The sequence below is a fragment of the Bombus pyrosoma genome, linkage group LG17 (genome assembly GCF_014825855.1).
Source record: "Bombus pyrosoma isolate SC7728 linkage group LG17, ASM1482585v1, whole genome shotgun sequence".
NCBI classification, from domain to species: domain Eukaryota; kingdom Metazoa; phylum Arthropoda; class Insecta; order Hymenoptera; family Apidae; genus Bombus; species Bombus pyrosoma.
In genome coordinates this window covers 5,016,874-5,039,576 of record NC_057786.1, presented here as the reverse complement: position 1 = coordinate 5,039,576, position 22,703 = coordinate 5,016,874, and the positions used below count along the sequence as shown (strand labels likewise).

General features: G+C 32.3%; 1 protein-coding gene and 1 long non-coding RNA gene across 8 annotated transcripts; both read left to right on the top strand.

The window, feature by feature from the left end:
- LOC122576997 (annexin B9-like) lies at positions 1–22,226 on the top strand. Of its 7 annotated transcripts, none has more exons than XR_006319992.1 (9): positions 1–204; positions 1,317–1,462; positions 2,510–2,551; positions 5,481–5,862; positions 11,728–11,807; positions 15,695–15,941; positions 20,335–20,516; positions 20,918–21,111; positions 21,705–22,226. XR_006319992.1 is itself a non-coding variant. In XM_043748009.1 (8 exons), exons 3-8 carry the CDS (start codon positions 2,522–2,524, stop codon positions 21,753–21,755), a joined length of 972 nt encoding a protein of 323 aa, XP_043603944.1. In that variant the 5' UTR covers positions 1–204; positions 1,317–1,462; positions 2,510–2,521; the 3' UTR covers positions 21,756–22,226. The 7 variants fall into 7 exon arrangements, 5 of the variants coding, with proteins under 5 accessions (XP_043603944.1, XP_043603945.1, XP_043603947.1 ...); XR_006319993.1 differs by lacking the exon at positions 21,705–22,226 and adding an exon at positions 21,453–21,646; XM_043748009.1 differs by lacking the exon at positions 20,918–21,111.
- Positions 11,833–15,694, top strand: LOC122577008. The gene is made up of 2 exons (XR_006320001.1): positions 11,833–12,358; positions 12,449–15,694. It is a non-coding gene; the product is annotated as an uncharacterized LOC122577008 (long non-coding RNA).
- Positions 22,227–22,703: the final 477 nt, after the last annotated feature.

Here is a 22,703-nt window from a genome sequence, read left to right as displayed (position 1 = left end):
TCAGATACTCTAACCATTTAGTGTACGCGACTGCATGTAACCACATAAAGACGCTTCTTATTTGTCAATAACTATTATATACGTTTAATCGATTTGTAAAACCGGTGATAGTGCTACGAAAATTGTGTTTAGTGCTCTAGAGAAATAACGCACTGTTATATAGCTCTTTTAATTGTTATAATCTAAAATTGACATTGACTAAAGGTGAGTAAATAACTCAATTAGATAATGCAAAGTGAAGCGGGAAACTTTGTAATATTGATATTGATTTTTAACGTATTTTCTTTCATTAATAATACAGAAACGGTACTTCTTTGAATTAGAAAAAATACTTGTCAAATATATCATATACACATAATCCGTATACGACTAATATACCAATAGTAGAGTAGTAATATTAAAATACTCTGTTAAGTGAAATATATTGCATTTTTCTGCTGCATTTGTTTTACTTTTTTAATTTTGTTTTAAATTGTTGTACTTAACAAATTCAACGGGTGCAGTTAAAAAGAATTAAATAGGAATTCTGTACGTGTAATATACAAATACGCGTGAAACAAATTAAATAGGAACAGTTAACACTTTATTTCATAGTCAATTAGTTATTTACAATAGATTAATTTTCCTGTCTCTCTTTATTTCTCTCTATATCTCTCTTTCTCTTTTACAAAGTTTCATTCAAACAATATGAAAATAATGTTATTTCTATATTGAATATGATATAAGAAAATTAAATTTAGATAATGCACATTTGTTTAATTTACATAATAAAGCTTGTGTCTATTAAAAATTCTTCGTTTTGTACTGTATGTATTGGTAAAACACAGCAATTTTAATATACATAGAAATATATTATACGGAAATATTACTAGTAAAATATAACGTTAAATTATTTAATCAAAGATTGGGTATTTAAGGCTATGCATTACAAATAAATATGTAGAAGGTATATATATATATATATATGTAAATAAAATATAGACTATTAAAATTGATACATTCTCAACAATTCCAATTACATTATTCTGTGTATCTGTATACAAATACATTACATTTTTGCATAAACTAGATTCCTGAATCTCATTCTCAAGCAATTGTATATCTAGATAACAATTGTGATTTCAATATTCATGATGTATATTTTTTAGATTAATATATCTTTCATTAATTGTAGAACAACAGAGGCTACATTACAAGGATTTCTTGATTCTTGCACATTTACACATAGTTTTAACAACGCTTAACATTATATTGTATATAGCACAATTTTCGTATGAATTGCGCATTAAGTCATCGTTAAATCTCATTTCCTATAGTAGACGCATACGTTCTCCGTTTGTTGCTCCCACCATTCCTGCAAAGAATATCCGTGACGAGCGACGGTTCGTTTCAGTTGGTTACGAGAACCGAACGGAACCGGTACCAGAAGAGCGAATAGAACCTGTAACCGCTTCAAAAGAAGGTAAGAGCCACACCCCAAATACTTGTTTATACATAGACACCGATCAATACAATCTTTGGAATTTCACTACGATAGCTTCTTGGTATTCTTCTTCGCGTATATATCAAACAAGGTTAACTGCAGGTCTTTAAAGATATTTATATCAACCACTCAAGTCATCATTCACCTCAATTTCGCAATGCTGTATACTTATGTATATACTTTACATGAACACACACTTCCTGATAATATGTTTTCTCACATTTTAAATTTATGTACAGTTAGGTGGGAAGATAAATAAGATACGCGAATGGAAAAATAGGACTGTCAAGATAGAAAACTAACTTATTGTGTAACAATATTAAGCATCTCGACTTCATTTCAGATTAATCAAGATTGTTATTAACTAAGATTATATTACAATAAACTTTAAAATTGTTACCTTTTTTTAAACACTAACGTTGCTACATTTACATTACAAGGCTTTGATGATATTGTTGTTAGAATTATAATGAAAATGTTATTCATATAGAATGATTTTATGTTTTTAAAGCGATATTTTTAAACGCAACTATGTTTTGTATATTACGTTTGAGCAAATTCCTATTTTTCAGGCATTGAAAGGAAACATGTATGATAATCAAAACGTAATATTATTATAGTATACCTAAAGTTTACCATTTCGTTGTAAATATCGCGTCATTTATTTCTCATGACATTACACCCTCAAATTCTATACGATATTTTAATATTAATTGCGTCTGCAACTGTATTTTATTTTTAATCGCATCTTGCATCTTAAACATTAAACAATTAATAATGAAACAAATGTGTAATGTTAATCATTGGGATAAGAGTATGAGTTTGATTAATTAATGCTTTCGATAAAGTGTTTATGAAATGTTATATAATAAATTTTGTTTTCAGATAGTAATTTATTTTAATGATAAGTTGCTCTTAATTGTGCAAATTTTCCGTGAAATAGGAATTCTAAAATATAACTATAGCATAAATATTATACATATATTATTATTTAATATGACTTTAATATGAATTTTTATTTTTTAGCTGATTCGAACAATGTCGGCCACTCAGTACTATCATGTGCAGGTAATTACTAACTACTTTCTGCTTTATGTATACGGTACACGCACAATATGAAGGCCCAAACCTACTTCGTTTTAGAGGAGAAATCTTTTAATGTCGTAAATTAATATTAATGTTTCGTAGCAGCTACGTCTTTTGAAACGATAACACTAACGACATATCATATCAGTTAATTTTAAAATAAAGTTTTGAAGTTCCATTATAGGCATAGTTAAATTTTGTTTGAATGTTTAAACTTGTTTGTGCGATCTTATCTTCCTACAAATTCTCAATCGAATTTAAGTGCAGAGATGAGTACTTCAGAACATTTATCCATATTTTTTAAAGCCATTATCTAACTACTGTCTCAAGTGTGTTTTAATAATAATTAAATAAAATAAGTACTCTGGTAGATTTTTACATTAAATTACATTAAATCAGCAATTCTTTGTATAGGGGAGATCTCTCAAACAATAAGATTTTCTTTACCATGTTCTATTGTTCAAGTTCGATATTTTGTATATATCATCATTACATAATACTTTCTATTACGTTCAAACAAGTTAAAATAGTTAGAAATCATTAATTACAATTAATTTCACCATATTAGAAGAGTATGTATTTTGCACGATAATTAGGATCTAAATTACATATTAAATTGAGCATTTATGAGGACAACTAAAACATAGTACAATTCAGGTTCTCAGACACGGTAGAATTACAGTAGAGCATTGTTCAACCTGAATACGATTATACATATCATATTTATATCATATTATACATAACTTGTGATCCATTTATAAATAATCATGCCGAATCCGTTCCGTGTCCAAACAGTGACAGGACGTTTATTAATTAATATTTGTATACTACCAGCCGGGATATAACCGAGACAAACGTGCTAGTCAGACATAGAAGCCAAACTTACGCAAGTATATAACAAACTGCCGTTTCCAACCAAAGACTTAGCTATAGCAGCGATACCTTTGTATGAAGAAGAGGAAGAAGAAACAAAACAACAAAGAAAGAAAAGACGATTCATTGTACATCCGTTATGGTAAACGGATAAGAAGATTTATTAAGATAAAATCAAATTTATATTTTGATACATGGACGACACATGTTCAGATACGTTTATACAAGTCCATGCTATGGGCTGACCGTTCCGGTCAGATCGGCAAATAGGAGAAATATAGGAGATTACCAAATGTGAATGGAACACGTCCACGCTGCGGATGATGACTAACACGATACGGATACATATTTAAAGTATGGTAACCAATTGGGGTCCGGTGCAAGACCGCGGCTGAGACACGAAACGGATACAGCACGTATTATGTATAAATGAACTTTTAAAGGTCAGTTCAGATGACGTGATTTCTTGACTGATTCGAAAGCGGCGTTCATACTGTTTCATATCTACACTGAAAATCCAACTCTTAAGATTTTGTTCTTCGCGATATTATGCAAATTTATCTCGTGATCTATCAATTTTATTAATTTTATCATTTTGGAATCTGGTTCATTTCAATTCAAAATTTGGTCTTTTCTTTCTTCACATGTTAGAAATGCTTGCTGTGATCGTAATAGCTTCAAGACCTTTGTATTCCTTATTTCTTTCTTCCTCTATTCTTCATCTATTTTCTATACTTCCCGATCGATTCAGTTTTATTACCGGGTCACTTCATACATATCTATGAAGCCGAATGTCGAAAGCGATCGAATCGGTAATTTCACCGTGTACACGCATGTGAATCCTACGTAATTGATTCGACAAATGAACGATAAATTATTATAATAACAGCTATTACATACTGCATGCACCGAATCTATTAATTCGTATGTTTGGGAGTTGAACGTGCGGAGGAAATACAGAAACATGTGAATACTGTTTTCGGCTATTACCGATTTCGCAAAATTACCGAATCGGTCGAAAGACCGCATCGTTTGAACTGGTTGTAATTAATCGGAGCCTATACAGGGTGACCCAGTATTGATGGTACAACCTGGAGGAAGTGATTGCACGTGAAAAATAAGATGCATGCACTTGAGTATGCCGCGGTCAAACGGATCATAATACAAACCATATGCCGTAGGTTTATTTCTTAAGATTTACTTTATTAATGCAAAAATCGTTGAAAATTCTGGCCACCGTACTGTATACACAGGTGTGTTATCCGAATTAAATTTTCGTGCACGTTTTTTAACGTATCTAGTTTTTCGAATGCCAAAATGATCGCTTTTAATTGTGAAGATTCGTTGTCTTCGTAATAAACTTTTGTACTTTAAACTTTAATATGTACGTTTCCACATAAATGGATAAGTTATATTTAATATTACATAAATTATACATAAATTATATGTAATAGCTATATACACAGAATAATATCGTTTCATTATGTATAGATGAATCCAATTATTTGTTTTGCTTCTGCGACGAATAGAAGACGCAGAATGAATGCGAAATAGCGACGAATTATGAATTTCGGTCAACGTTCCGTGATTTATTTTAGGTTAGGTCTCGATTAGCCAGTAGGTCTTGATTTGTCCGCGTTGCCTCAATCTCAACGAAGCCGGTTAATCGAAGACACAATGACAGAACGTAATAAAAATACTTGTTTTATTATTTGAAGGTTAATCAATTCGTATTGCAAAAGACGTGATGACAAAATCTTACTAATAATGTATGCGGTACATATCATGTTAACACTATTATATTATAAAATAAAATCGTATTTCTCCTGTAAAACAAAGAGGCTAAAAACTTTTCAATACACTATTGCAATAGTTTAATGTTTATTTGTCATACTTTCTGTTTATTTGCAATATTCATATGCAAAATACCGTTAAACATTTTTTAGATATTTAATAATACGTATTGCTTTGAAATAAATAGTGAAAAGTTTTACATATCTATGTAATATGTATTTCGCATTTTATTTTATTCGTTTAGTGCACACCAACTGTCTATTCTGCTGATCCTTTTGACCCAGAAGAAGATGCAGCTCTTCTACGAACTGCCATGAAGGGTTTCGGCACTGATGAACAGACAATAATCGATGTCCTTGCTCATCGTGGAATTGTACAACGACTTGAAATAGCTGACAAATTTAAAACCATGTATGGAAAGGATCTGATTTCTGAGTTGAAATCAGAACTTGGCGGCAATTTTGAAAAGGCAATTTTAGCATTGATGACACCGTTACCGGAATATTTCGCTAAAGAACTTCATAATGCGATGTCTGGAATTGGCACGGACGAAGGTGCTCTTATTGAGGTGCTGGCATCTCTTAGCAACTATGGCATCAAAACTATATCTGCTGTTTATAAAGAAGGTAAGCCTGTTTTTGTTCGAATGATTTTTTAAATAAATACAAATATTTAGTAGAAATATGAACAACATTGTTGCAAATAATTCGATAGCTACTAAAATGAAATACTATAATTTTCTTTTTAAGGAAGATTCATCATTCATTTTCTTTAAAAAAATCATGCTCACATTATAACATATTTGACCTAAACAAAGAAAGAAGAATGTTAGAAAGTGACCATTTTTGACATCACCTGAAATTGAAAAATTCATGTAGGACTTTTAAGAGTTTCTCCCGAGGAACAAAAAGTATTCTTATCATTTTTCTGAAAAAGCAATGGGGAAGTTATTAGAAATGAATTCAAACATGTGATAGCGATCGAACTCACCTATTTCTTATATTTAGTCTTCTTTTTTCTCGGGTGTTAAACCATTCTCAAAATAACTAACACGTTCGTCGCCACCTCGCACGTATCTATGTGACGGATATACTTCCGTGGGGGCCCCGTCATCAAAGTATGGTGACGCTCTTCTTATTCGAGTTAATTAAATATACGATATTATATATAGGATATACAATATAAAAATATTAAAAACACATTATACCATACTTTTTATTAATTTATATTCTCGATAAAATATTACATTATGCTATATCGCATGGTATTCGTTAAAACATTCCAAACACATTTGGGGTGATTTTGGGCACTTCGAACAATATGTTGTATTTTTTTTTATGCTTTTTCTCGCTTCTTCGCGTGAGACAGTTTGCCTCTTCTTCTTGTAACATAGGGTGCACATCCTTCTTATAAGCTTATCCTCCTGATTCTTACGTATCATCAAATGGTGGGACACCTTCTTCGTTTTCTTTCGATGGTTGTCGGGCATAGTATTTTCTGAGGACACATTGGACCATTCGAAAACGAGAATTTCCCGAAATTTTCTTATCGGTATATTTTTGTTTGTGGCTGTTTGGTACACAATATGAACATTTACTATAGTTGTTCCTAAGAGTAAATGTAGTGCTAATTTCCGATACCACTTGATGCTTTTCCGTATCGTAGTGGCATATGAGACCATCTGGTCACTTCTGTCGATACCAATTTTTCCATTATTATATGTAATTACCGCCAAAGGTTTCTGTTTCGGAGGACATACGTGATATGTAGAATTCGAGTTTGAAATCATAATGGGTGCATGTTTTGTTGATAATATTGTAACATTTCGAACGTCTCTCCATTTGAGCATCACAATACCGTTCTTATCTTCTCGTGCTTCATTTCACCTTTCTTCAATGGGTACGACATTACGGAATGGGGCATATATTTTTTGTTATGCCGTATAGTTCCAACGACATGCGTCCTAAAATTTAAAAATTTCACTGCTAACTGATAGCTCGTATAAAAGTAGTCGACGAACAAAGTTCGTCCTTCACTTAGCAATTTATCTGCAAGTTCAATGCAGACGTTTTCAGCTATGCTAACTTGCTTACTTCCGGTGATTTCTCGTCCAGAATATACTTTTGCAGACCATGTGTAACCTTCGGTGGAACACAGTTTGAATAATTTTATACCACATTTATGTGATTTCGTCGGTATATATTGCCGGAACGTTAGTCGTCCCCTCCAAGGAACCATTGTCTCGTCGACTACAATATCTTTGTCTGGTGAAAAAATTTGTTGTTAATTGTCTATCAATATGTTTATGAGTGGTAAAACTTTTCCAAGTCTGCTACTCTGTTCTATAGTTTCGTCATTCGCAAAATGCAAGTTTGCCAATAGCAATTCAAAACGATTACGGGACATTCTGCTGCGTGGAAAAATGAAAAGTTGTAAATACGGCTCGTTGACCAACATGTAACAAGCGGTGTCGGTACTAGACCCATCCAAACCGTTGGTTCGATAAATATGATAATTTCTTTGGAAGTGGTGGGTTTCCACCTTTTATGTCGAGTTTGACCGGTCACTTCATGTTGATGTAATGTTTGCTTTACATATCTATTAGTCTCTGTGACTAAAAGGCTTATCACTTTTTCATCAACGAATAACGAAAACACTTTACTTGCGCTAATGTCAGACGGCAAGTCCCTCAGAAGTCCGCTTTTTCCGGTGAAAATGTCTGTTGCCTGTTAGCGAATTCATTCCATTGAATATTGCTCAGTGAATTATCAATAGAATCGAATTTCTCTCCTTCGTCTATGGCAAGTTCTTCCAACATGTCTTTGAGGTCTTCGCTTGCACGTGCTTCCTCAATATCCGAATCCGAACTCGATGAAATTCTATTTATAACTTTTTTTCTAAAATTCACTACTTCGTCATCACTATACTCCTCACTTTCAAATATATTTTCACACTGTTTACTGAACATTTTGAGGATGAAAAGATCACTGATGTACGTCTCACAAGTACGTTTCTCGACTAAATGAAAGATCTGAGATATCTACCATGAGATCCCTCGGAATACTCTAGCTGGAAAGCTTATCGCTTTCTCCACTTCAGAACTAAATAATCTTTTCTTTACAATGAATTGAAGACGATAGACAATGAATCGAAGGCGATAAACAGTGAATCGAAGGCGATAAACAACGAATTCCCGCTTATCGCTCTATTTACGTTCAGCGTTCCGCCGGTCGGATTTGGGCCCCGCAGGAAACTTAGCCGAATCACGCTGAACGACGAACGTGTTAATGAAAAAATCAGCTGACAAGTCGAAAATTAGCTAAAGTTTGGAATCCAGCAAAACCAAAGTACCAGAAAATTATTGCTACAGGGATACAACAACTAATAACACGTTCGCTCTTTTCCGTTTTGCATTCAGAGATGAACATGTGTACTAATTGCAAGTTCAATAACTTAGTGATATTCCAAGTAATTATCGGAATATAAGTAGCGGAAAAAATCAGAGTAAGGAGATATTATTGTTATAGTTTCAGTAATCAGAACAGTTACAATTCTTTTAAGTCGCAGCTGTGAACTCTGTCATTATAAGATTCATATATCTTCTTACAGTCGGAGAAATGTTTATGTCAAGCATCTTATGTTACAGTTAGAATTGAATCCACAACAAGGAATACGTTCTGTTGCATTGGTTATAAAAAATATGAAATTTATATGGAATTAAATAATGGCATTTTACTGAAAAATTATATTCTCGACATTTCATTAGTTTAAAATATTTTGTATACATATTGATAGACAAAAGTAAAGTCGGATTGGAAGCCATTCTTGTACTCACATGTGAATGAAAAGTCGGCGTTTGCGTTGTTGGTTGTCCCATTGATTTACCTGCCAATTTCCTTACTAACTACTGTGAAGACGGTTCAGTATCCGAAGAAGGAGATGAAATATAACTCTTAGATGAGTTCGATCATTAGCATATTCCCATGTTTGGATTCATTTTCCACGTTATTTTTTTTCAGAAAAATGACAAGGATGCTTTTTGTTCCCTGGCAGACACTCTTAAATATTCTACACAAATCTTTCAACTGCAGACGATGCCAAAAAATGGTCACTTTTTAACATCCTCCAGTTTCCTCTTCTATGACATATTTCTCATGATATTAAGTGTACCTTTTACATAAGATATGTTTTAACACAATGCATGTTTTAAATATTAATTGGAATGAATAGTATTAGCAATTTGTCCGGATGATTTAAAATCATTAAAAGAAAATACGATTGGGTACATTTTTCGTTTGAAACATTTTCAAAACAGAATGTCTTTATTACCCTATGATCATCTATGTGCTTGAAAATGTTTGAATTGCTGTAAGCATTGTCAATTTTAATAAGAGTGCAAACATTTTCATACTTGATTACGTCAACTTGACTTAACTTAATTGACAATATGTAAATTTGATAAAAAGTTAAGGACTCAGGACTTTATTACTGTACTACGTGTTTCTCCATCATGAAAATCAAATTGTAATTTTATCTTACAATATGTCGTATTTTTTAAATATACAGGCTGAACCAAAACACGTGGGAAGTACGACATTGTTATACGACAGTTCATATAAACATATACCCGGTATGACCTTGTTTTCGAATTACAGCTTATTTTATGATACTAAATATTAGATAGATCGACGAGTTCCTGGCAAATAGATAAGTCATCCTGTCCTTGTTTGTTAGTCAGCCTATTCTCCTAATTGGGAGCATTTAAAATCTCTAATTTATAAAACATCAGTTGACAATGTTGAAGCTTCGTCAACAAATCCTTGTAAGCTGTTTGAACAATTTATATTGTGAAGGCAGATAGTAACTGTTGCAGCACAAAGTAAGCTGTTACTCGAAAATAACGTCATATCAGATGTATGTCTGTATGAACTTTTCTTCTTACTTTAATGTTCAGAATCAGCCTTTGCCGTACTTCCCTGTATATCATTTTTCTGATATGTGAGCTCCTATAATGAGCTCCTATTTCAGTATGTATTTCTGGATATGCAACTAATATTTTTATTGTTTGTATTTCATTTTAACAAGAGACCTGCTTCAATAAATCGGTACTTAACTTTGTTACATATATTTATACAGTGGTTCATGAAAGTATTTGTGCATTTACCATAAAAATTTTTTATGTATATGTCGGATTCGNCATTATGATTAGGGTTGGGGTTAAAGGGCGTGAAACGAATCTTCGTTATGGTTAGACTTTGTCGTTATGCAATAGAGAAGATATTGACTAATGCAAACACGATTGTTACAGATATCGACAAGTAACCGTGGTAATTAGATACTCGAGACGCTAGTGACAATGATTCTAGGTTCGATAACGAATCCACGGTCAACAGGATCACTCTTTATTAAACGTAAAGTACTTTAACACACAAACACGTTTACTGGGACGCTCTGTACATACTTCTCGATGTGTAACTCTTCAAGGCGATCACACGAATAATAGACTGATGGAAATTTTCCCTCCTTTACGATTGCGTTCGTTTGTTATATACTGGTCCGAAGCTTCGAGAAGGTTCCAATCGCCGTTGCTAGGCAATCTCTGCTTGGTTTGATTGTTAATACAACGTATGTCCCATTATATTGACATCTCCGAGGAAAAATGTCCATCCCGTGACCGCGGCTACGTTCGGCGACCAGTTGTGTCACCTCGAACCCAATCCCACTATCACAAGTCTCGAACAAATACAATCGGATTGAATGACAATTGTTTAATTACGGCTATAGTAGAATTTAGATTACAATATTACGGGATTTTTCCAATAGTTCCAAACGGGAGGCTCCAGTGTCTTTCCATCTCCGACATATATATTGTACATATTGCATAAAACATTTTGAAATTTCATTAACGTTATAATGAGAGGCGATTGTTATAATTATACTGACTAATTTGAAAATATATTTAGAAAATATTTAATACAAACCTATGTGTATTAAAAAATGAGTATATAGTTGAATAATGACTTTAAGCACATGATAAGTGTTAAAAATGGGCCGATTGAATACTTCTACGTACATTTGCAAAATTGTTTAAAATTTTACTAATAAAATCATGACAGATGGGTGTCGTTACAGTTTCGTAATATGTTCACAAAAGATGTCGATAAGTGTAAGAATACTTTCATAAACCACTGCATTTTTGAACCGTAACGAAATCAAATTTTCTGTATGAGGGTATGAGATTCTAAAACATTTTGCATTCTGTGTTTTTTATTTGAAAATAATTATTTATTTAAAATTGGCATGTTACAATTTTTGATAGAAGTAGTACATTGATATAATTTCTTTCTTATTAAAACATTTGTAAATTCATTTAATTCTTAATTATAATATATATTCTTTAATGTAATGTTTTCTTTTTCATAAATGTCTTTATAAAAAATGTAATATATCCTAATGTTACATCGTAATACAAATTTGATATATATTTGCAGTGTATGGAACGGATTTAGAGGAAGATTTGAAAAGCGATACTTCTGGCTATTTTAAGAGGCTGTTAGTTTCACTTTCATGCGTAAGTAAATTTTGTAATATAATAATTAAATTGATATGATTTTTTAAACTTACAAAACTATTCTTTTATTATTTTTATATTCGTTTAAATTGTAAATTTATCTGAATTATGATATTATCAAAGATCAACATTTGGGACTGTTATTTTAAAAAGAAATGATATGTTTAAACATTTTGTTTATACCACCAAACATTTTCAAAATCACAGCAGTAGTCAGTCATATTTATGTTTCTAGGGCAATTGATGCATATGATGTCTTATACAATAATTAAATACTAAATACTAAAAACTGATAAAATACTAAAAACTGATAACAGAACGATAAATAAGAAATATGAAACGACATTTTTTTTCGAATCTCCGTTTTCGAAAAAAGTAAACTTCTTTTTTCACTTGATAACAAATACATTGAATGGATTTTAACTCGTGATAAATGATAATTATTGGATTTTTAACGCAACAACTTTTGCGTTTTTTACGTTGAACGGTTTCGTAACAACTTAACACGTTGATCAGCATAATGGATTACAACCAGATATCTATCGTACCAGGTACAGAAAATGCCCTAATATGAAGGTTTTTCTGAGATTTCAGGATTATCTCGATTTTCTTTAATTGCTTGTCCTACTTTTCTATTCTAGCGATATAGGGGGTGTTTAGATGATTTCATTAATAGAAAGTCATCCAACGATAAATAAAAGAGGTTGAATGTGGAGAACGAGGTAGTCAGGAAACTGATTCTCATCGATCCCGGAAGATCTTTTTGACTTTAACTTTAACAACTTTACATGCATGCACCGAGTACTTTTCCATTTCTTACTATTGTACAACTATGTCCAACAACTAATGTAGGAAGAGTATTACAAGATATGAAATAAGGACTTTGTGTGGCATTTGCTGCTATGAATCCGGAAGTGTTAACTAGTGCACGGGCTTTGGCAATGATTTCAAAGTTATATCAATGCAAACGGGCGCTACTTTGAACATTTTTTATTTATTGTCCGATGACCTTCTATTAGGGGTTGCTGAAATCAGCTAAACGCGCTCTATTCTGCCCGAATAAAGAAGTACGGCAAGCAATTTAAAAAAATGGGGGTGATCTTGACATCTCCATCTATGTAAAAATTATTACTGCCATATTATGGCTCCTCCCATATTGTACGACTTTTGTAAACAAAGTTTCACCATATCTCTAAAAAGGACGAAAATATTGATCACAGTTATCGCCTCGCTTCTTATATGACGCTGGTGATGACCGTGTTAATGACATAAGAGGTTTTTCATTTTACTGTACTTTTGTGATGTATGTTTCACTGTTACAATCTGAATTCTGAATTCTATCGTGTTTGGGTTATGACGTGAAATATATAGATGCTGCTACATTGACCAGATAGGGGAAAATAAAATGTAAACATTACAAATCGATGCACAAGGATAGGTGTTTCAATACTGAGTGAAATTTGAAAACGGTGAAACTGATGTTTGGAACAAGTGTTCAAAGTAATGGAATTGTAATGGAAATGAATTGAAAATTTACTAATTTACTCGAGTTACTTGTTAAATTTTGTTGTTACAATTTGTGCCTTCTACTTTTATCCAATCAATATTGTACATTGACAAATTCATGTTCGATTTAAGTTCATACGTCAAGTCCAAAGATAGAAAGCGCTCTATCGAAAAAACGGAAACTTGTGGCTTCAGAGAAACAGCACGACGTCAAACAAATATCAATCTATCTTCCTATATTTAACGCGTGATGAAAATAGAAGTTGATAGCTCACACGCTATCGTGCTATTGCCAACGTATTTTAAAAGGATTGAAAGTAAATGACTAAGAGCCATTCTATTCTCATTAGATTCTTGCTTACATGGTGCTAAAAAATTATACGTTGTGACTTTGATAAATGTTTCTCATTCCACACCTTCGGATCGATGCAGATCTCTTAGAAAGAGGTACAAAATTGACAACCTTAAATTTCATCGTACTCGTCACGAGACAGAAAAGTCTCAAAGAAACCACGAGTCACAGATGAGTCGTTCTTTCGGAAAATAGCCTTAGAGTTCCATTACCTCTTACTTTGATGTTACTTACAAATAGACGCTGTTTACATTTCGCAGTCAGATAGAAAGTAAATAGTGTCATATCGATGAGGAAACAGAAAGATGAGGAATTATTCCTTAGCACGTAAGAGAAATATTCCTGTCCCAAATATTATAGAACGAAGCATCTATCTTCAGAGTCTCACGACTCGATGTCATTGATTTCTTTGCAAATCAATACGTAAAGCAGATACGAAGGTCAATTAGACTTTTTAAAAATTGGATTACATTTCTTTATTTGTTGGTCGATGCATTTCATCGCTGCACACGAGGAAGTATTAAGTTTCTTCTGCCACAAAACCAGCCCAGTAAAAGCACGTTTTACTGAAATATCCCATAAGCTTAATACTTCTCTCTTCCAAGTTATTTGTGTTATATCACTATTAAAATATCTTCTGAACTAACGATTTTTGATATGGACTATTATTAAGCATTCAGATGAAACACTGAATTGTTCGATCAGCACAATAAGAATTTTGATACCATCCAAAGGAAAACGTAGTTGATCTTCACCTGGTGTCTGCCTGTACACCTGCAAGAAAATAATATCAAATCGTATTATCCTCTGTAATACTATTCGATTCTCGTTTGAAATATTTTATCCCACAGTAAGTAATTCCGCAATAGTTTGAAATCATAGAGTTAGGTATTCGTTCTAGCAAGAGTGGATTAACTCATGTGCTAAGAAATAATTTTCAGTTTCCTCGTTAATATAACAGTGTTTAATTCTTATCTGACTGTAAAATTTAAACGTATTATAAGTAACACCAATGGAACTTTAACATAATTCTTTAAAAGAACAGTTCATTTGCGATCCATCGTTCCTTTGAGATTTTTGTTCCTGTGACGAATACTATACGATTCGATATAAAACATTTAACTTTGAGATTCAATGTCAAAGTCATTTGAAAACGATGAGTCAGTCATGTATCTAATGGATATGTTTGGATAATAATTTATTGGATATCTTTATGAAAAATTGGTGATAAATGTCGAGTTCGATTAGCATAGTGTAAACATAACGTGTGACCTACGGAACGAGAAGTAATTGATTGGAATCGCATAAGAAAAAGCGCAGTTGATGCGTTTTATAGTAACGTTTTATAGTATGCGAGTGAGTAACGTAACAACCAATAAAAAAAGTACAATAAATCAGATTTTATAGTGAAACCTTATGTATGTTTTAAATATAAAAGTTTTGCGTATTAATGCGTATGTTCTCTCATTGGACTCGGAAGTTCAAGCTGTAACAGCTCTAGAAGCGGCGTTTTAAAGGAACATTCAAATAAACTCAAACATTTAGCTTTATTATAGAACTTTTAACTTTATTATAGTTCGTGATGCAACTCGATTAAAACGAGGTATACAGCAAGTCACTCTCAATCTTGCATCCTTATTTTATATTCCAGTTATTCATTAATACACACATTTAATGTCATGTACATGATCGAGACGTATTCAGTGGTCTAATGATCACATAAAAGCGGTATTGTCTTTTCATAATCTATCTTTGCCACTATTTTAAACCGTTGTTACATTCTCTCAGAACGTTTCGCAAATTTCAAGAAGAGGCGATACACATACATTATCTGACACAGTATTTTAATATTTAAACGCGATAATTTGTGAATTAATTATTCGCATAAGATATTTTATGTATGGTGCACGGTTGATATCACAATCTACAATATTAACAAACGCACAAATATAGAAGTGCTTTTTTCTTATTATTATTCTTATTTAGTATAAAAATATATTTAATAAAATATGTATAAATTATTTTATAGGCCAATAGGGATGAAAATCCTGAAGTTGACGAACAAGCTGCAATGCAAGATGCCGAAAGATTACTAGCAGCTGGTGAGGAACAATGGGGAACAGATGAAAGTACTTTTAATGCTATTCTCATTACGAAAAGTTTCCCTCAACTACGAAAAATTTTTGAGGAATATGAACGCCTTGCTGGTCACAGCTTAGAAGAAGCTATTAAGACAGAATTCTCCGGATCAGTCGAAGACGGCTATCTTGCAGTTGGTAAGAAATACATACTACTTTTCATAAAGAAGTAAAATCGCACAATTTTTATTTGGTATAATACAAGAAAATGTCATTAACTTTTTTTATCAGTAAGTGGCATGCAATTAGTTTTATGTACTTTATCCACTCCTGGTGCAAATTAGTTATGCATATTATTTATGCTTACATTTTTTATATTTTAAAGAATACTCTAAAACATGTAGCTTGTCATCTAATTGTAGTCTGTCCAACAAAACGAGACAGAGGTAGATATAAAAAAAAACGTGATTGCTGCAGCTACAGCTACAGCCATTGGCTGCCGATAAGTAATACTCGATTGGCAGTCGTTAGTTGTAACCATAGTAATTACGTTTTGTTTATGTCGACCTCTTCGCCTCATTGGACAAACTTTAGATAACTATACATATATATCTAATGTAATATATACCATATAATATAATTATATATATATAATTATATATGCGCATATATGTAATTAGATAGTGAAAAGTTTATCATGTAGAGTCTGGGAAAAATCAAGAGGAACATACTTTGTTGTTTTCTAAATAAGTATCCGGTACCACATTTATGCATATGCACATATATACTTATACAAAGATGAAATAAGCAGGACTTCTACTATTACATCACTAAAGATCTGGATAATTATGGATGTTTCATTCGCCTCACCGATTTCGATGATTTTTTAATATGTGTTAATATAAGAACAACTTTTTCCTGTACATATAACCGCTACTCAGCCTTCATTTCCAACATATTCGCAAAAATCTGGCGGTACCACTACAGCGAATTCTGTCTATAACTGTCGTCTGTGACAGTGTATTGGTTACCAGCCGCCTCACAGAGTGATATACTGACGCATAAAATAAAATTGTAGGCAAAATTCACTGTAGTGGTATCGACAGTCTTTTGGGAATATCTCGAAAACTAAGGCCGAGCGATGGTTATATGTATAGGAAAAAGTTGTTCAAAATGTTGATTTTTACGACATAACATCAATCTTGCCGGAGTCGGTTTCAAAATTTACTTTAAAATTGTACATTCATTGTTATTTCTTCTGTTCGTCTAAGTTTATGTAAATTTTTATATTGACCCTTTGCACTCGGAGCTATCTCGAACGTTACCTACCAGCAACTCGGCGCCACTTTGTTGCGAAAACGTGGACGCAGGAATCGTCAAAATAATATAAATAGTATAGCTTTGGAGCCAAGTAATGTATTGTAATATTTGATTCATGTGAATTCGTAGACATTGAGGATCATATTTTTTGCCAAAAAGTCAAAATTTTATTTCTTATAATTTTCCGCAGTATGATAAATTTTGAAGCAATTCCCAATATGCATTGCAGGCTGGTTTATACACGTTTTAGAATAATAAGTTGTTTTACGCCTTTCGCCTGTTGTTTTTCTACCAGAACAAACGATACAGTCCCATTTTCTTTCTTCCACATTGGGAATATGTTAGTTTGTTGTCTAGTCTATTGTCCGACGAAGATCTGAATGGACGTGTTCTTGATTACCGAAAATCATCTCTCAACCGATTTATATGATTTTTGACAAACTTGTAACGTGTCATTGGTTCTTTATTTTTTCTTCCTTCTGAGGTAAATTACGAAATCACAAAATGATATTTGCAAAACAATATTACTTTTCTAATTTTCTGACTTATTGGTGCAAGAACCTATCTGTAACGCTCGACGCTTTAAAACGAACTGAGATCAACTTTGAAAATTTTTCTTTCTAGTTTTAGGCTTGTTTATTTACATCCTCAAATTTCACCATACAGTGCGAGATATACTTGTATACCAATCTTTTTCTACAAATTATCCTTATCGCTCTTTTCAAGTGGAGCAGAGAAGCGCTGGGACCCTCGTGAATGTATTTCTCACGTTCTCTTCCGACGTAAAATCTACTGATATTTTTTCCATGTATCTTGGTAATTGTACCATATTTTGATGTGCTTTTTTGTTCCATTTTAATAAAAAACTTTGGGGAAACATGCATTTCTCAAAAAGTTGCGATGGAATAAGTTCAGAGAGGACACCCGACTGCAAAAGGTTAATAAAAATTGAGAAATTAATTAATCGGATAGTATAAGAATTTACATAAAGTTAGGTGAACAAAAGAAATAACGATGAATGTACAATTTTAAATTAAATTTTGAAACCGGGCCTGGTAAGTTAGCGTTAAACCGACCGCCGTAAGGCAATTCTTGGCTCTTAACTTTCGAGTTGTCAAAAATTCTTCTCGTAAATATCGCTTTTATGCTAAATTCATACTATATAGATTATTTTCAAAATTTCGGCCATATCGGAGGTGGTAGGTTTTCGGAAACTTTGCCGTAAACGAGAAATGAAGTCAGCCTCTCATAATAATTGCGTATAATTCAATATAGAATCCTTTACCAAAGATTAATTGTTTACTCGTATAATTTGTTTGTGTGAATGCTGAAATTAAAATTATCTGATTGAATATCAGAATTAGATTATATAAGGTGTTCGAAGTTCAAACAGTTAAACTTCACCAGTATGTTTTATGAGCAGAAATAAGAAAAAGATGTTATATAAATGTAGGCCTGCAAATGCTTTATAATCACGATTTATTATATTGAAAAAACGTTGCTTTATGTTTTTATTTCAAAGTGCAGTTGCCCGTTTCGAATACAAGCTTAACATCATGGGAAGTTTGAGTTTATCACCCTCCGAATATTACGTTTATCTTGTTTTAGTTCAGTGAATGACCATTAATCCTTTCTACCAGTTCTTGTCGTAAATTGTCTCTCGTACGACTCTCCACACAATCGTTTTCATTGTTGCCCACAGATAAGAGTCAGGACCAGGTGATCTCGCGGGTCAAACAATGTGTTCTCCCCGACTAATCAATCTTTTATGATAACGTCCGCCTATTTTTAGATTCCATATTTCTTTAGGTTCCATATTTTTCTTATAGCTCTTTTTATAAAGCGTTTGTGGATCTTTGTTAGTATATATAATGTTTTTTCTCTTGTTATTTTTTCTGCATTCTATTAGAATGTAGAAAGTATGTAGAACATACAGGTGAAGTTTAATTTTGAGTGGTTTAGAGTGTTTAAGAAAAGTAGTATTATTGCTTCAAATAGAAGAGACCTGGAAGAGAATAAATCAATGAATGAGTGTATTATTAATATCATACTATATAATAATAATATATAATAATAATATATAATAATAAATAAATGACAGAAGTCGTGAAGAGAGGAATCGTTAGAAAGAAACGAAGTATCTAGACAGATAGGATTTTTGAAAGGAGTTCAAACTAAAATCACATTAAGAGAATTCTCGGAATAAATTGGCAGTAGCTCCTAGTCCCTGTTTTAAGCGCGTCACTAGAGTCGCTACAAAGTTTTGAAAATAACGAATGAGAAATTCTTCTTCTTTCCTTCTAAATTCGCATTAATTGGACAAGTCCTTTGTTCTATTCATCTCGTTAGATGAATCCAATACTTTCTACTTACTTTCATTTTTTTACTAGCTCTTTTCTGTATAAACCAAATGGGTAATCTTTTATTTCAGCATTTGCTCGCGGCAGCCTTTGCTAAAAGATGTGTATTGTTCTGCAAACAAGAAGTTGTTACCAACCGAAAAACAAATAAATGATATCTATTTACGACATTAGTCAGATACTGTATCGCATTAGCATCGAGTATCTTATTGTCAGATGCATATCGCTATGTGAAAAAGCTCTTAATCGAGTGAATCGAGTCGCGCTCGATCATGCAATTATATTCTAGTGACTTGACCGGAAATCGGTCGATGTCTACGTTATTCCAGTCTCTTTTCAACGATGAAAGTGGTAGACTATAGTGACAATGAATTCGCTCAAAACAATATATGTGCACTTCAGCCAGCACTGTTATCTAAGCACTGAACACTGAAATGCTAGATTGAAAAAGTAGATCTTCAACGCAGTCGTTTCACTGGATTACTCGTTGCGATGACAACACTGTCTAGATTGAGGTTAGGTTGGGGTTAGGTTCCAGTTACAATCCAATGTTAGGCTGAATAACTGCATTCGCATGATATCGAATCAGTGTAAACCCAGCTTTACAGAGACTGTTCCGATCGTCCTTTGTTATTCGCTATAATACGCGACATTCAATGCGGATATTTACTTTTAAAACCCCCTAAATATGTCCCATAGATTGCGACAATTCTCTTCAAATCTGAACTAATCTTTACCATTATTATTCATTGTACCAAAGATTTGTAGTTTCGTTGCCATCACATAATTCCAAGTACGATTGTTTGTAATAATTTTTTCATTGCCTTTCGTGAAAATTCATTTTGTGGGTATTACGAAAGTGCAATGCAAAATACAGGCTAACAAATTAATTTTGAATTTGTTTATTTTAGTCAGGTGCGCACGAGATAAAACTGCATATTTTGCGGAGAGATTATACAAAGCAATGCGTGGATTAGGTACAGATGACTCGACATTGATACGCATAATCGTAGCTCGATCGGAAATCGATTTAGGAGATATTAAGGATACTTATCAAAAAATGTATGGACAATCGCTTGCAGGTGATATCGATGTAAGTCAGAGATATTTCATATTTTTATCTAAATACTTGGTGTTTTTGTAAAAATGTTTCTGTAATATATACCTTTTCTTTTTTTTAACAATAAAATTTGTTTAAAATACATATTACGAAATATATACAATGTCATTTAATGACACTCATATCAAGTATCCATTAAAAATAGATATTTTAAGCTATAGCAACTAAAAGAATCGTATTGATAGAATTATGAAAAGTAAGGATTTCTTTGCAGAAACATTTATACTTGGACTCACTCTCATCAAAGTAATAATGCACAATATACACGCCTTAATTTTACACACACACGTGTCTTAATTTTTCATAAATCACTTCATTCTTTAACAAATACCTTGCCTGTACCTTGACTGCCCATAATTTTCCATAAATTTCAGGATGACTGTTCAGGAGACTACAAGAGACTCTTGCTTGCTCTACTTGGATGAAAGCATTTCATGTTCAACAATTCTTTTTATTTTTAAATCTTACTTTAACGCCAGGAATATATCTTCGCAACATTCCGCGAAGCTGTATAGATGTCTTAACTTTAATTTGTTCTAAATTACATCAATAATTAGCAGTGATTACGGTACTACATGGCTGGTTTTTGTTTGACTTTGTTGATTATGTTGTCGTATATGAGTTTGCTCGTAAAATTAGTTCGTTCGCATCGAAATACACTATACTAATCTCTGTGAGACCTATCGAGTGAATATAAATAAATATTATCTGTTATAATTGTTAAAAATTACATACCGAAATTCGTTAATTAATAAAGTAACTCATATGCCAGTTAACTAATTTTACTAATTTTAAACCGCTTTCATAAAGTGCATGCGTACGTGTACATTGAATCTGTATATAAATATAATATTATTTTGCACTTATTACATTGCTTTAATCCTTCCTACATTCTGTTTGCATTTACAGAGTGACTGCAGCGAAGAGTTTAAGCGGCTTCTGATCGCACTTTTAAATTAAAGAAAATCATGGAGAGGAATGTGTTTATTAATTTTATTTAAGAAAAAAAAAAGTATAGGCATTTCTAACATAAATGTTAATAATATGCATCTCACGTAACTGTAATATATGTTTCGTTTGCAATAAATTTGCACGTTCGCAAACGACTTTTTATTCATCGTGGACTGTAAGACGAAAACACCAGTATCTTTTTTTTTCCAGAGTGATTGCACTGCTGAATGGAAAAGACTTCTGATTGCGATGTTGAATTAAAGATAGATTTATTCGATAAAAGTCGTTGAAACAATACCCATATATTACGATACAAAACAACAAACTACATATTCATTGTATAAGATTGAGAAGTAATTTGGAGTTTAAGGAATAAATTACCAATGATATTAAAAAGTTAAGGAATTTAATGCAGCCGAAATTTTCAACGGATATTAAATGTTATAGCGCACAGATTGTAAAATAGAATTATCGAATAACATTTAGTAATTATGTTAGATTGGTAATAATGAAATAATAAGATAATAATAAGAAAAACGGAAAAATCAAGCAGCTGAAATGTGAGTGATGCAAAATAATTTTAATGTATCTTATTTATTAAATGTTTTTCCTATTGTATAGAACCAATATTTATTTCTCAATACTCTACAACAGAGTATTCGATGACAGTTGTCGGATTTGAGGAGTATAAAAAATAAAACGAAAATAAAGAATAATAGAATTGCGTTTCAATTTCTGTTCATTACTTATTAATATTTAAAATCATTTAAAATATTCATTACCCGGTATGAATAAACGTAAAGGATCTCAAACGACTAATTAGGAACAACGACAAAACAATTGCTCAGCTCTTACACATTCTTTTAAAGAAGAAGATTATGCAGAAATTATTTACATAGCAAACAGTCATCGATTTCAATGACATTGAAATACGTTGTCAAGAGCAACATTCTGAACAATAGTTTCCATTTAGTTCTATTATCTTTCCATTTTTTGTTGTATTTTTTATTTTCCATAGTTTTCCATTTTTTATTGTACCATGTTTCTTCTTCCACAGTTCGTTTCCCTGCCAATAAATTTTGAATTAGGATCGGGGGCCTGTAATCAAATATTAGTTATATGGAATTGCGGTTGATGAATTAAAAGCCATCAGAACTAAGCAACAACTATTTTGTTCTTCATTTTTATTTTTTGACTTCGAAACATATT

Bases quoted from the DNA above. Each gene is read 5' to 3' on its own strand.
- LOC122576997 (XM_043748009.1), top strand. From the start codon at position 2,522: ATGTCGGCCACTCAGTACTATCATGTGCAG. The intron at 5,863-11,727 runs GTAAGCCTGTTT...ATATATTTGCAG, and splicing joins ATCTGCTGTTTATAAAGAAG to TGTATGGAACGGATTTAGAG. The intron at 15,942-20,334 runs GTAAGAAATACA...TGTTTATTTTAG, and splicing joins AGACGGCTATCTTGCAGTTG to TCAGGTGCGCACGAGATAAA.